The 12465-nt window shown below is 46.4% G+C and overlaps 1 protein-coding gene across 2 annotated transcripts in view; it reads right to left on the bottom strand.

Moving 5' to 3' along the window:
- The window catches only part of prkg1b (protein kinase cGMP-dependent 1b), a 1090349-nt gene that overhangs the window by 100338 nt on the left and 977546 nt on the right, over positions 1–12465 (bottom strand). For both annotated transcript variants that reach the window (XM_085994888.1, XM_085994889.1), the window contains exons 10-11: positions 9135–9235; positions 4160–4177 (exon numbers count right to left, since the gene is read on the bottom strand). In XM_085994888.1, coding sequence (XP_085851014.1) covers positions 4160–4177; positions 9135–9235 — 119 coding nt within the window. The remainder of the gene's footprint in view (positions 1–4159; positions 4178–9134; positions 9236–12465) is intronic.

The raw sequence follows: 12465 nt of genomic DNA, 5'->3' as shown, positions 1-12465 counted from the left end.
TTCGCCAATACAAAATAGTCAAAACGTTCCGTATATGCGCTCCATTGCTCCACATTTTCATCAAAATCACCGATGTTTCCTAATATAGTAGCCATCTCACATTTCAAATTAAAATTTCTGTTTACTCACTGCACCCGTAACGTACACAGGTTCATCCGCGCCTCGTTGCCACTTGTTGTGTCGGTACCTTTCTACCTAGACACAATTTAGGACTCAGAACTCAGAGATTCAAACATGAAGTGCTTTATTGGAAGGAAAGGAAGTTCTGGCAAGTTCCGAACAAAGAGAGCTAAACTTACCAGAGAACACCCAACCGTTTATCTCCTGTGACAGCGCCACCACAGGTGGGAGGAGAACACAAAATACATAACACTCTACATTTATCCATCCATTTTATATATGCCTGTTTTCTGAGAAGATGCCTTAAGGGGTTAAATTTCTATTTACTGCACTGAGCATGAGTTAACCCATTTCCTCCATTTTTAGTACAATCAGAGGAACGTATGACTGCATTTATTGGTTCACATTGGTTGTATTGTAACTAATGCATGACTGAGAGGCTAAGCTGAAATCACCACTAATAATTCAGCTGCGTCACCTGTTAGCCATCCAAATAGGCTTGTAGCAAATACAACTAATATGCAGTGGGTCAATCCAACTGTAGCATGGGGAAATTTAAGCATCCAGGGAGCAAAGAAGGAGACTCTCCATTGATGAGGACCAGAAGATTTCTGTGGATGATGTGAAGGGACGGCAAGATGCCTTCTTTGGTTAAGGAGGAGAATAAACACCAGGTCCAGCAGCCTTAGCATGAGATCATCCAGATGGTGAATGTAGCGTCTCTCAGCCACATGTGGGAGGCTTTGTGGAACAAGTTATCCAATTTGACAAAAAGTGCCACAATAATTTATGGGATGACACTCTGAATTCCTGATATGTGCTCCCTTTGCACGAAGGTCTGCGCTGAGAACACTAATCATAAAAACTACTGTAACGGTCCTGGTTAGGTGTCAGCTGTGGCTCAATGGTAGCACACTTGCCTCTGAGTCAGAAGGTCATGGGGTCAAGCCCCACACCAAAAATTTGAGTACTTAATCTAGGTTGACACTTCAGTGCAGTACTGAATGAGTGCTGCGCTGACAGAGGTGCCATCTTTCAGATAGGACATTAAATCGAGGCCCATCGGCCCCCTCAGATTGATGTGAAAGATTCCATGATACTATTCAAACAAGAACATGGGCGTTCTCCTGGCGACCTGGCTAACATTTCTCTCTCAACCTGTTACGTCCGTGTATAATAAGATACAGACTGCAGCAGAAACGGTTCAACAGGTGTTTACTCAACGTGGCTCAAACTGCAACTGAACTGTACAGATTGCTACTCAGTGTTATATACAGGTGTGGTCACTGCCGGTACTGCAGTATACATGAGCTGTAAAAAATAGTTCCTTAATAAAGGTATATACATTACAATTCCTCCCCTTTTAGATTAACAGTACTATAACACTCATTTAACAATTAAATATCAAACTAATTACAATTAACACTGTTAACATGTAACATTAGCTGAAAATAGTCTATTTATATACTCAGTCTTTGGGGAGGCTTCCTGATCCTTTCTGGTTAGCGCCTTTCCCGAGTGTCTTGCTCTTGGTGCGGAGGCAATTCTGGCCCCCTGTCGTCGGTTGGTTCATCAGCTTCCGATGCTACTGTTTCTGGGGTAGATGCGACCTGTACGTCGGGTTCATCACCAGGTACGTATGGGCGAGGCATGGGGTTGACTTGTTCCTGTGACTCTAGGATCTGGTCAGCATGGCGTCTCACGGTGCTCTCCCCAACGTCCACTGTGTACATTAGTGGGCCCTGCCGTGTGCATATCGTTCCTGGCTGCCATTTTTCTGTTCGGTAGTCGCGGGCCAAGACTGGTTGCCCTACATTGAAGCTTCTTGTTGGCTTCTCATGGATGTGCTGGAATTGCTTACTCTCAACATCTCTTCGTATGTTTGGTCTGAGCAAATCCAGGCGAGATCTTAACCTTCGGTTAAAGAACATCATGGCTGGGGCCTGGTTGGTGACTGCATGTGTCGCATTCCAGTAGGCGAACAGGAAATTGTCCACCTTGTGCTGCAGCAGAATGTTGTCATTGTACATAGCCTTTATTGCCTTCTTAAAGGTTTGTACGAACCTCTCAGCCAATCCATTTGTGGCTGGATGATACGGGCCGGATGTGTAATGCCTTACCCCATTCTTTATCAAGAACCTCCGGAACTCTTCGGACACAAACTGTGGTCCGTTGTCGGAGCATATCTGTTCTGGCAAGCCATTCCGGGCAAAAATGGTCCGTAGGACTGCAATAGTTTTCTCTGTGGTGGTGGAGGACATTTTGATGACCTCAGGCCATTTCGAGTGCGCATCCACGGCTGTTAAAAACATTGAGTCCATGAATGGACCAGCAAAATCAATATGCACCCGTTGCCATGGAGATGAGGGCCACTCCCATGGGTGTAGTGGGGCCTGTGGTGGTGCATTTTGGACTTTCTGGCATCCTGAGCAGCTCTTGGTCAGGCCCTCGATTTGTTTATCGATTCCCGGCCACCACACATAAGCCCTGGCTAGGCTTTTCATTTATACCCCTCCCAGATGACCCTCATGAAGCTCATTGAGCACTCTATCCCTTAACTTGGGTGGAATTACCACTCGGGATCCACACATCAAGGTCCCCCGGCACACTGACAGCTGTTCTCTCCTTGTCGATAATGCTGGCAACAGTGAGTCGCCATGTGCTGGCCATCCCTTCACCGTCAAATCATATGCCCGAGACAGTGTCGGGTCATTTCAGGTTTCCTTTTCGATACAAGCGTTAGTTACCGGTAGGTATTCAACTATAGTCGAATGGAATATTTTGACAGGATCCACTGCTGGTGCTTCCTCCGCAGTAGGCAGTGGCAGGCGTGATAGCCCATCAGCACTTCCATGCTGTTTCGTGCCCTTATATTCAATCTCATAGTGGTGCGCCCCTAGAAAAAGTGACCATCTTTGTAGTCGTTGCGCAGTCATCACCGGAAAGCCCTTCTTCGGATTTAAAATGGAGACAAGAGGCTGGTGATCAGTCAGCAAGGTGAATTTCTGCCCGTGCAGCTAATGATTGAACTTTTTCACTTCCCACACTAGGCTGAGGGCCTCCCTGTCAATCTGGGCGTAGTTACGCTCGGCTGAGGTTAGTGATCATGATGCAAAGGCTATTGGCCTCTCTGAGCCGTCCGAGAATTTGTGCGACAGCACCGCTCCAATGCCGTAGGGTGACGCATCACATGCCAACCGAATTGGTAATGCCGGGTTGTAATGGGCCAATACCACTTTCGATGTGATTAGTGTTTTGCTCTTCTGGAAAGCTCGTCTACATTCGTCACTCCACTTCCATGGCACCCCAGTTTGCAGTAGGGTGTTCAGTGGGTGTAGTATTGTAGACAAATTTGGCAAGAACTTATGGTAGTAGTTTACCAGCCCAAGGAACGACCTCCGTTGTGACACATTTTCCGGTGCTGGAGCCTTGACTACTGCCTCAATCTTCTCTGGGGACTTATGTAACCCCTCTTTATCGATAACTTGGCCACAATACGAGATCTGTTTTCTAAAAAACTTGCATTTGGGGCGGTTAGCTCGGAGCCCATATTCCTGCAATCTAGTGAGCACCTGCTCCAGGTTGGCAAGGTGATCACTGTCATTTTCGCCCGTGACCAGGGTGTCATCCAAATAACACTGGGTCCCTGGGATCCCTTGCAGGACTTGTTCCATTGCCCGCTGCCAAATAGCCGGAGCTGATGCTACCCCGAATACCAGCCGGTTGTATTGGTAGAGACCTTTATGGGTGTTGATTGTGAGGTATTTTTTTGATGCTTCTTCTACCTCCATTTGCAGATACGCCTGGGCCAGATCAATCTTAGTGAAGCGTTTCCCTCCAGATAGCGAGGCGAAAATATCTTCAATCCGTGGAAGTGGATATTGTACGGTGTGAAGGACCGGGTTCACTGTTACCTTAAAGTCCCCACAGATGCGAACCTTCCTTGGTTCCCCAGGCGCGCTGCTCAACGACTTTTTCATCACAGGGACGATGGGTGTAGCCCACTCGCTCCAGTCTACCTTGGACAGTACACCTGAACATTCGAGACTCTCCAGCTCTGCTTCGATGGCTGGGCGGATCGCATAAGGTACCGGTCTGGCCTTAAAAAATTTTGGGCTTGCGTTTTCTTCAATTTTAATCATCGCTGTCATGCCTTTTAGTGTTCCAAGTCCTTGCTGGAACACTTCTTTCGCGTCAGTTAGGATCTTTGACAGTCGCCCAGGTGTGACGTCGTCATCCTTTTTGTCAGCCTGTATGGAATGCCAATCCAGTTGTATTTTCCGGATCCATTCACGTCCCAGTAATGGTGGTCCTCCATCTTGCAATACATACAGGTCTAGTTTTGGTGTTTCCTTACCGTTATATATAACGGTCACCCTTATTTTTCCTTTGGGGTAGACTTTTTGCCCCGTGTACGTCTTCAAAATAATTTTTCTGTCTCTCAAGGGTATGTGTGAGAATAGCCGCTCGTAGTCCCGTTGGTTTATGACTGTTAGGGCTGATCCTGTGTCCAATTCCATCTTTACCTGGACTCCTGCTAACTTGAGAGTGACCCAAATGGTTCGGTGATCCTCCGTTGTGATCACATTATGTAGTTTCAGACAACTCAGTTCCCTGCTTTCGGAGTCGTTATCACTCTTTGGTTCGTCTGAACTATTCTCTGTCATCTTAGGTACCTTCTTGTACTTTCCTTTGGTAGGTTTCTTATTGCTGGTTTTCTTTCCCGACCTGCAGACTCGTGCTATGTGTCCTACTTTTCCACACTCTCTGCACACTTTGTCTTTGAACCAGCAATCATTCTGTTGTTGTCATGTGTTGTTCTGCCGCAGCGATAGCACTTCTCTGTTCCATATGACATTTTTTTTGTGCCATATTCTTGCGGTCTCTGTTGTATCTCTGCAGCGCCCCGTGCTGCTGCTTCATATGATACCACAATGCTGAAAGCCTTTTCCAGCGTAAGGTCCTTTTCAGATACAAGCCGTTTCTGGGTTCCTTCACTTTGAAGCCCACACACAAACTTGCCCCTTAAGGTATCTGCCAGTTCCGCTCCAAACTGGCAGTGTTTCGATAGTTTGCGCAGTTCTGTTAAATAATCAGCATTGCTTTCATCCTTATGCTGGTTCCGTTTGTGAAACTTGAATCTTTCTGCTATCAGCAGCGGTGTGGGGTTTAAATGTTCCTTTAGTATCGTTACTATGTCTTCAAAACTCTTTTCCATTGGCTTCGTTGGGGTTACTAGATTTCATAATAAACCATACATCTTTGCACCCATTAAATTTAACAATACCGACGCTTTCTTGTCATCTGACACCTCATTTGCCTTGCAGTACACCTCTATTCGTTCGACATATGTAGTCAAATCTTCGACTTCATTGTCAAATGCAGTGATACTGCCACTCTTCGGCATTTTGGGTGTGGTTTAAAATGGCGTCTCCCAATGGCTTAAAATGGCATCTCCCGCGCTTTCCTTCCTCCCCCGCTGCTGCCGGTTCTCGTGGCAATGGCGGCGCCCTGTAGGTTTCGCGCACTTCTCCTGCGCTGCTGCCAGTGCCGCTCTCGGCGGTCCTCGTGGCAATGGCTGCGCCTCGCAGGTTTCTGCGCGTCTCTCTCTTCCTCTCTCCGATGCTGCTCGGCCCCTGAACACCGGCTGCGCCCTGTGCGCTCTGCCCTCTCTCTCTCTCCCCCATCGACGCTGCTCGGCCCTTTGCTGTGCCGCTCGGTCGGGCTCTAGCCCACCGCTGTCCGGGAAGGGTCTGCGCACTACCTGTTGCCAGCCCGTTTCGCTGGACCACCTCGACTGGAAAGCCAAGCCTGGCTCTCGACAGCCTTCCCCGCAATTCTCGAGTCTCTGCTGGATGACTGGGCGGTTGCCCGTGGTCGACGCCCGAATCTCTGGCCTTGACCTCCAATCCACTGATCTTCAGGAACGAATCCCCGGGAGGTGATGCAGAGTTGCAGGTAGGTTCGAACCTGCCTCGTCGCCAATGTTACATCCGTGTATAATAAGATACAGACTGCAGCAGAAACGGTACAACAGGTGTTTACTCAACATGGCTCAAACTGCAACTGAACTGTACAGATTACTACTCAGTGTTATATACAGGTGTGGTCACTGCCGGTACTGCAGTATACATGAGCTGTAAAAAATAGTTCCCTCCTTAAAGGTATATACATTACACAACCAACATCCCGAAAACACATTATCTGATCATGCATCTCATTGCTGTGTGTGGAATCTTACTGTGCACAAACTGGTTGCCACGTTTCCCTACATTTCACAAGTGACTACACTTTAAAAGTACTTTCGGACATCCTGAGGTCCCTGAAAGGTGTTAGATAAATGCAAATTATTCTTCAATGACAATTGCATAGATTCACTGAGACATGAATGTGACATTCAATATATTAAAGAGGGCTTTTTTTAAATTCGTTTGAGGGACATGGAGGGCAAGGCCAGCATTTATTTCTGTCATGGAACACTGCATAATACAGCAGCAATATGAATAACAGTACTCATCATGTGTTGATCATGTGCCATCTTCTTTTATTACAGACAGTCCACAAGTTTGTGGGACTGCAACACTCACCTCGGTACACTATGTCACCCATACCGCTTGACGCAGGCACCAGCTCAAGCGTGCCTACTTCAGAGGGTACTCATGAGTTTGAGGGAGCACAGGGTGAGTCACCACTAACAGGTGAAGAAGGTGCAGTCTTGGAGACCCAAGGAGGGCATACTGGTGTTGGGCAGAGAGCAAACATCCATGTACCTCTTTCATCGCTAACACTGTGAAACATACAACATGCTTCATCATTCTGCCAACTCACTCTGGGTCATACTGTAAGGCACATTTGGAACAGGTAATCCATGTTTCCAAGGATCCAACCTTGTTTTTTTCAACATCAGTTAGGGAATGTATAATTGCAGCAAGATGTGTGTGTGACCAGCGCTCTCTGGAAAAAGAGCAGTAACTCACAGAGGGGGCAAAATTGCTTGCCTTTGCGCCTCCCGTTAGGGGGCGCTAACGGGGTGCAAATGGTTTTGCGACCGGGCTCGGTGCTGACATCAACTCCCGCCATATTCGGCAGGAGATTTGCAGTGGCGCTACAGCGTTGCGCCCCGATCTCCTTCACCCGGAGATCATGACGTCATCACCGTGCGCATCGCCCCGGTAGCGCCCTGGACCCGAAACTGATTTCCGCCCCCTGCAGCAGCGCCAGTTGAAAACACCGACAGCTGCAGGAGGCGTGCATTAAGTGGCCGGCCGCCTCGAGGGCGATGATTAAAGGCAAGGTGGCCGAAGTAAGTGGAAAAAATACATATCTTTCCTGTTCTAGATTTTTTTCGCGGGTTCCTGCCCGCGATCGATCAGCCCGGCACTCAGCTTGAGTGGCCGGGCTGATCACATGGGATCGCGGCTGCCTTGGTGGTCCAGGTAGGTACTTTTTAAATTGCAGAGTCTGCAGAGATGGCCCTTCCCTTTAAGGGAGGGAAGGAGCCTTTGAATGTGGCAGCGCTGCACGGCCCAGTGTGCAGCACTGCCGAAGTCCCCGCCCCGCCTGCTGCCGATTGCGCTCCAAGAAGGAAGTGGAGCACTTGATTTAGAACTCCATTTTCTTCTTGGAGTGCAAACGGTGAATTTTTCAAAAGTTTGAGATCATTAGCGCCTGGCGCTAACTTTTCAAACTTTTAAAAATTAGTGCCCCAAACGGGGTGATAGTGAATATCTCCCCCAGAATCTTTTGTGTTGTGTGATTACGATCTGGACTTCAATGGAACAGGAATTCTTTCTGCTAATAAAAGGGAGGGAATTGCCTACAGGTACGCGAATGGCAATGTCAGTGCAATCAATCCATGCTGGGAATGCCGCACATTTCAGAAAATTGGGTCTGTCTCACCAGTGCCGTACTATATGTAGAAAGATGATTAGGGCATCTGCTACTTCTGTGATCAGTGAACTGACCCTGGCTGACCTTTGTGATGTCTCCTGCTGTTGCCTGGAATGAACCAGTGGCCTGGTTTGGTGTGGAAGGTCTAATTCCAGAAGATGACAATAGGTAATTGATCATGTCTCTGATGAGCACTACCTCCACACACACGGTTCCCTGCTGAGGTCCAAGTAGCTGGTATCTCACAGTTGGAAGGCTTTCTATACCCTTGATCCTCCTGGGATGTCCTCTCCTGCAGTTCCTGCTCCACTTCCCCCATGTCAACCAATAACAGACTTGATACCTAACGCACACTTCTGTGTTTACTCAAAGGTTTAAATTTTCCCCACAGCAAGGAACCAGACCTCCACCACCTGCCCCCCACAACCACCCCCCCCCCCGCCCACATATTGGTAAAGTCTGCCCACAATTTTCTGATGTGTGCTGGTGGTGAGCAAAGTAACCCCATTGCTAGGTCATACTTGGAAGATTTAGGCCAAAGCCTGCCTCTGAGTATTTCCACCAGCTCTGCTCATCCACAATGCTCTTCTAGTTCCCTCCAATGCTTCACACCAGCTTCAATAGGGTAAATGCTGTACAATAAAAGTAAATCCTCAGTATATTTGCACATTTCCCACTGATTGCACATTAAGAACGACTCATGAAGCAAAAAAACTTTAACATTAGGTCTGTGTATTACTGTGGTTAATAACTATTAACTCACGAGTCATTTCAAGAGAAGGGGTAAAATTGAATGTTTGAAGCACCAGCACTAACGCACATTTTAATTAACGGACAATGCGTATTTGGTGCTGGTACTACCTCTAACACACAGAGGAAACTTCCTCCTCAGTATCATGACTAAAAACCCTTGGAATGAAAATCCTGAACAACTAAAAAATAAATTATCTTACATTTTCTACATTACCACAGTGACTGCGCATCAAAAGTACTTCATTGGCTGTAAAGCGCTTTGAGACGTCCCGAGGTTGTAAAAGGCGCTATATAAATACAAGTTCATTATTTTAATGATTAGAATAAGAGGCAGCTTTAGTCAAACCAGTTGTTTATAAAAAAAGGTGCACCTACCAGCTCAACTCTTCCAAATCCTCCAACTCCCAGCGTATCAATGATGTTAAAATCACATAGTTTCAGGTTTGAAAAGAAGGCGGACTCAGCTTCATATCTAGATTTTGTCACATGAAAAAATGGAAAGTTCTTAGTTGTGATGAAATGGCAATTCTGTAGCATTATTACAGGATGGTAGGACGCGGAGATCGATCTGTAATCAGCTGGTCCTTCAACTGAGGCCTACACTATGTTATATAAATCGACCATGCTCCGGTCCCACAAATCCAACACAAAAATATTTAGGTTCTGCAGTTTCTCTACATCCATCAAGTCAGAAAATTTAACATAGGATCTTGCTGGAGATAATCCTGGACAAAGCACATTCCACTTTATGTCTCTCGTTCCTTCATTTTGCTTTGGCAAATATTTTTTGTTACAGATTTTAATTACTAATCTTTCAAGGCAAGGGAAAAGAGAGGAAGGTTTTTAGGTTTCCACATCTCATTATCTGAGGTACCTCCCAAACCAATTCCTCATTTGCAGCTGTCAGAGATTATCCAGATGGGAGGGATCAGAAGCGACAAGTCCATAAAAGTCTCTGGAGAGAAATTATATCCAGTTTTGCACTGAGAAACACTTCACAGCAAATATCAGAAAGAGTTTCCCCATAAGACTGTAAGTAGCTTCAAAGAATTAGACGGAGCAAGTGTTTTGAGCCTCGCTCACTTATGTTTACCTCAGTTAGAAGGTCTGATCTGACTGCCAATAGTCAGTGACTTTAAAAGTCAACTCTTAAACACTATGAATTACCTTGAACTTAGAGTCTGACAAACACAGAAGAGCATGTAGAAGCCCCACATACATTTACTAGCAAGCACGCAGCTCTAAAAATAGCAACATGTGGTGTGCCCTGGTATGAGTAGAAAAATGTGATGATATGCACTCTGGATAGGCATCTGGTGGCTAAAAAAAGGGTTAACCACATGATCTGATAATTGACCTTTAACCTACTTTATTGGACAGTTCAACGATTGGTGCTCAAAGGCATTGAGAGAACTATTCACAGCCTTATCTGGGTCTAGCGTCTTGAAATTATTTTCACGGTCATTAGATCAGCATATTTTATTCATATTCTGCAGTCATGATAATGCAATAATCTTTGATAAACAAAATACAATTACATTTAAAAGCCTTGCTGGCATACAGACTTATCAGTGTTTGAACTCATTTTGAATCTTTGGGGGGATATTTTGCGGCCTCCTGCATCACGGAGATGGGATGGTAGCACCCCCGTTTCCGCCGAGAGAGTGCTCGTCCCTATCTTCCCTCGAGGCCTATTGCTGGGTAGCCTGACCCAATGCACAAATCAGGTCCTGGAACATACATAGGACTCTGACTGCCATTTTAGGACAGTACTGGGCACAGTATGCGCCGTGCAGGCTCCGCACAGCATCAGCTGGTGGTCCAGCGAACAGAAGCCCAGAGACATTAAACTGAGGCTCCATCTGCCGCCTCGTAAAAGATCCCATGATGCTATCCAAAGAAGAGCAGGGGTGTTCTCCCCAGTGTCCTGCCCAACATTTATCCCTCAACCAACATCACTAAAACGGATTAACTGGTCATTTATCTCATTGCTATTTGTGGGAGCTTGCTGTGCACAAATTGGCTTCTGCGTTTCCTACATGGTGACTACACTTCAAAAAGTACTTCATTGGCTGTAAAGTGCTTTTTGACATCTTGAGGTCGTGAAAGGCACGATATGAATGCAAGTTCGTTGTTTCTGCTCCTGCTCTCCTCTTCCAAAACTGCTCACTATTTCAGGATCATCCTGGAATGCAAAAATAATGCCCGTCTTCTGTTCACTACAAACTGTCTTCTTAAACCCCTCCCCTGCCTCCTCCACCCTCACCTCCAAGAACAAATGCGAGGAGCTCATGGACTTCTTTGTCACTAAGATTGAGACCATCCATTCAGCTGCCTCTGCCATTTCTCTCCCTTCCCCTAGCCCACCAGGCCAAACTTTGAACTCAAGAGGAGCTTCCGCCCACATATCCGTTGTTCCATTAACAAGATTGCCTACTTCCACCTCCATAACATCGCCTGACTTTGCTGCTGCCTTAGCTCATCCATACCTTTGTTACCTCCAGACTGGACTATTCCAATGCTCTCCTGGCCGGCCTCCCATCTTCCACCCTCCGTAAATTTGAGCTCATCCAAAACTCTGCTGCCTTTTTCCTAGCTCGCCCCAAGCCCCGCTCATCCATCACTCCTGTGCACGCTGACATACATTGGCTCCCGGTCCGGCAATGCCTCGATTTTAAAATTCTTATCCTTGTTTTCAAATCCCTCTATGACTTTGCCCCTCCCTATCTTTGTAACCTCCTCCAGTCCTACAACCCTCTAAGTTCTCTGCGCTCCTCCAACTCTGGCCTCTTGGGCATCCCCGATTTTACTTGCTCCACCATTGGTGGCCGTGCCTTCAGCTGCCTATGCACTAAGTTCTGGAATTCCCTCCCTAAACCTCTCTGCCTCCCTACTTCTCTCTCCTCCTTTATGACGCTCCTTAAAACCTATCTGTGTGACCAAGCTTTTGTCCTAATAGCTCAAGAGGCTCAGTGTCAAATTTTGTTAGATAACGCTCCTGTAAAGCACATTGGGACATTTTACTATGCTAAAGGCGCTATATAAATGCAAGTTATTGTGAACCAAGTTTAATAGGGCAACATTTTTAAAACTTATTTTTAATTATTGTAGAAAATAATCTTAATCGTTTCTTTGAAAATGAAGTTCAAATACTTTGGGGAAATATCTCTACAAAGTCTGAAATATGCGATTTCCTGCCTTTCCATTCTCTTGGGTGAAATAATCATCTTCTAGTGAGCAGAAATCATTTCATAAATCCGCAAAGAAAATCAGCTTGCAATTTCTCAAAGGTGAATTTGAATTTTTGACATTTCTTATGAAGCAATATTAAATTAAATATTTGGACAGATTGCAGTGTGTCCACTGGGTTTCTCCACCAACTTCTTGTGAAAAAAAATAGATTCTTGTGTTCATTTAAATGAGGAAATGGGCTGTCGACAAACAAGGCCAGGCCATGAAAGGACATCATGATATCTGATGCAAAGCAGTCAGGTAAACAGCATGGAACTGAGCGGGAGCAGCGGCAGCGGCTTAAAGGGAGCACCGGAGAAAGCCCAGGACATAGTGCGGACCTGAGCGGGAGCGGAGGCAGCGGCTTACAGGGAGCACTGGAGAAAGCCCAGGACAAGGTGTGAACCTGAGCGGGAGCAGTGGTGGCAGAGGCGGTATCTTACAGGGAACACCGGAGAAGGCCCAGGACAC

The sequence above is a fragment of the Somniosus microcephalus genome, chromosome 8, assembly GCF_052327205.1.
Source record: "Somniosus microcephalus isolate GS21.2 chromosome 8, FLI_Smic_1.0, whole genome shotgun sequence".
In the NCBI taxonomy this organism is placed as follows: domain Eukaryota; kingdom Metazoa; phylum Chordata; class Chondrichthyes; order Squaliformes; family Somniosidae; genus Somniosus; species Somniosus microcephalus.
The sequence above is the reverse complement of the archived record's forward strand: the minus strand, read 5'-3'. Positions and strand labels throughout refer to the sequence as shown.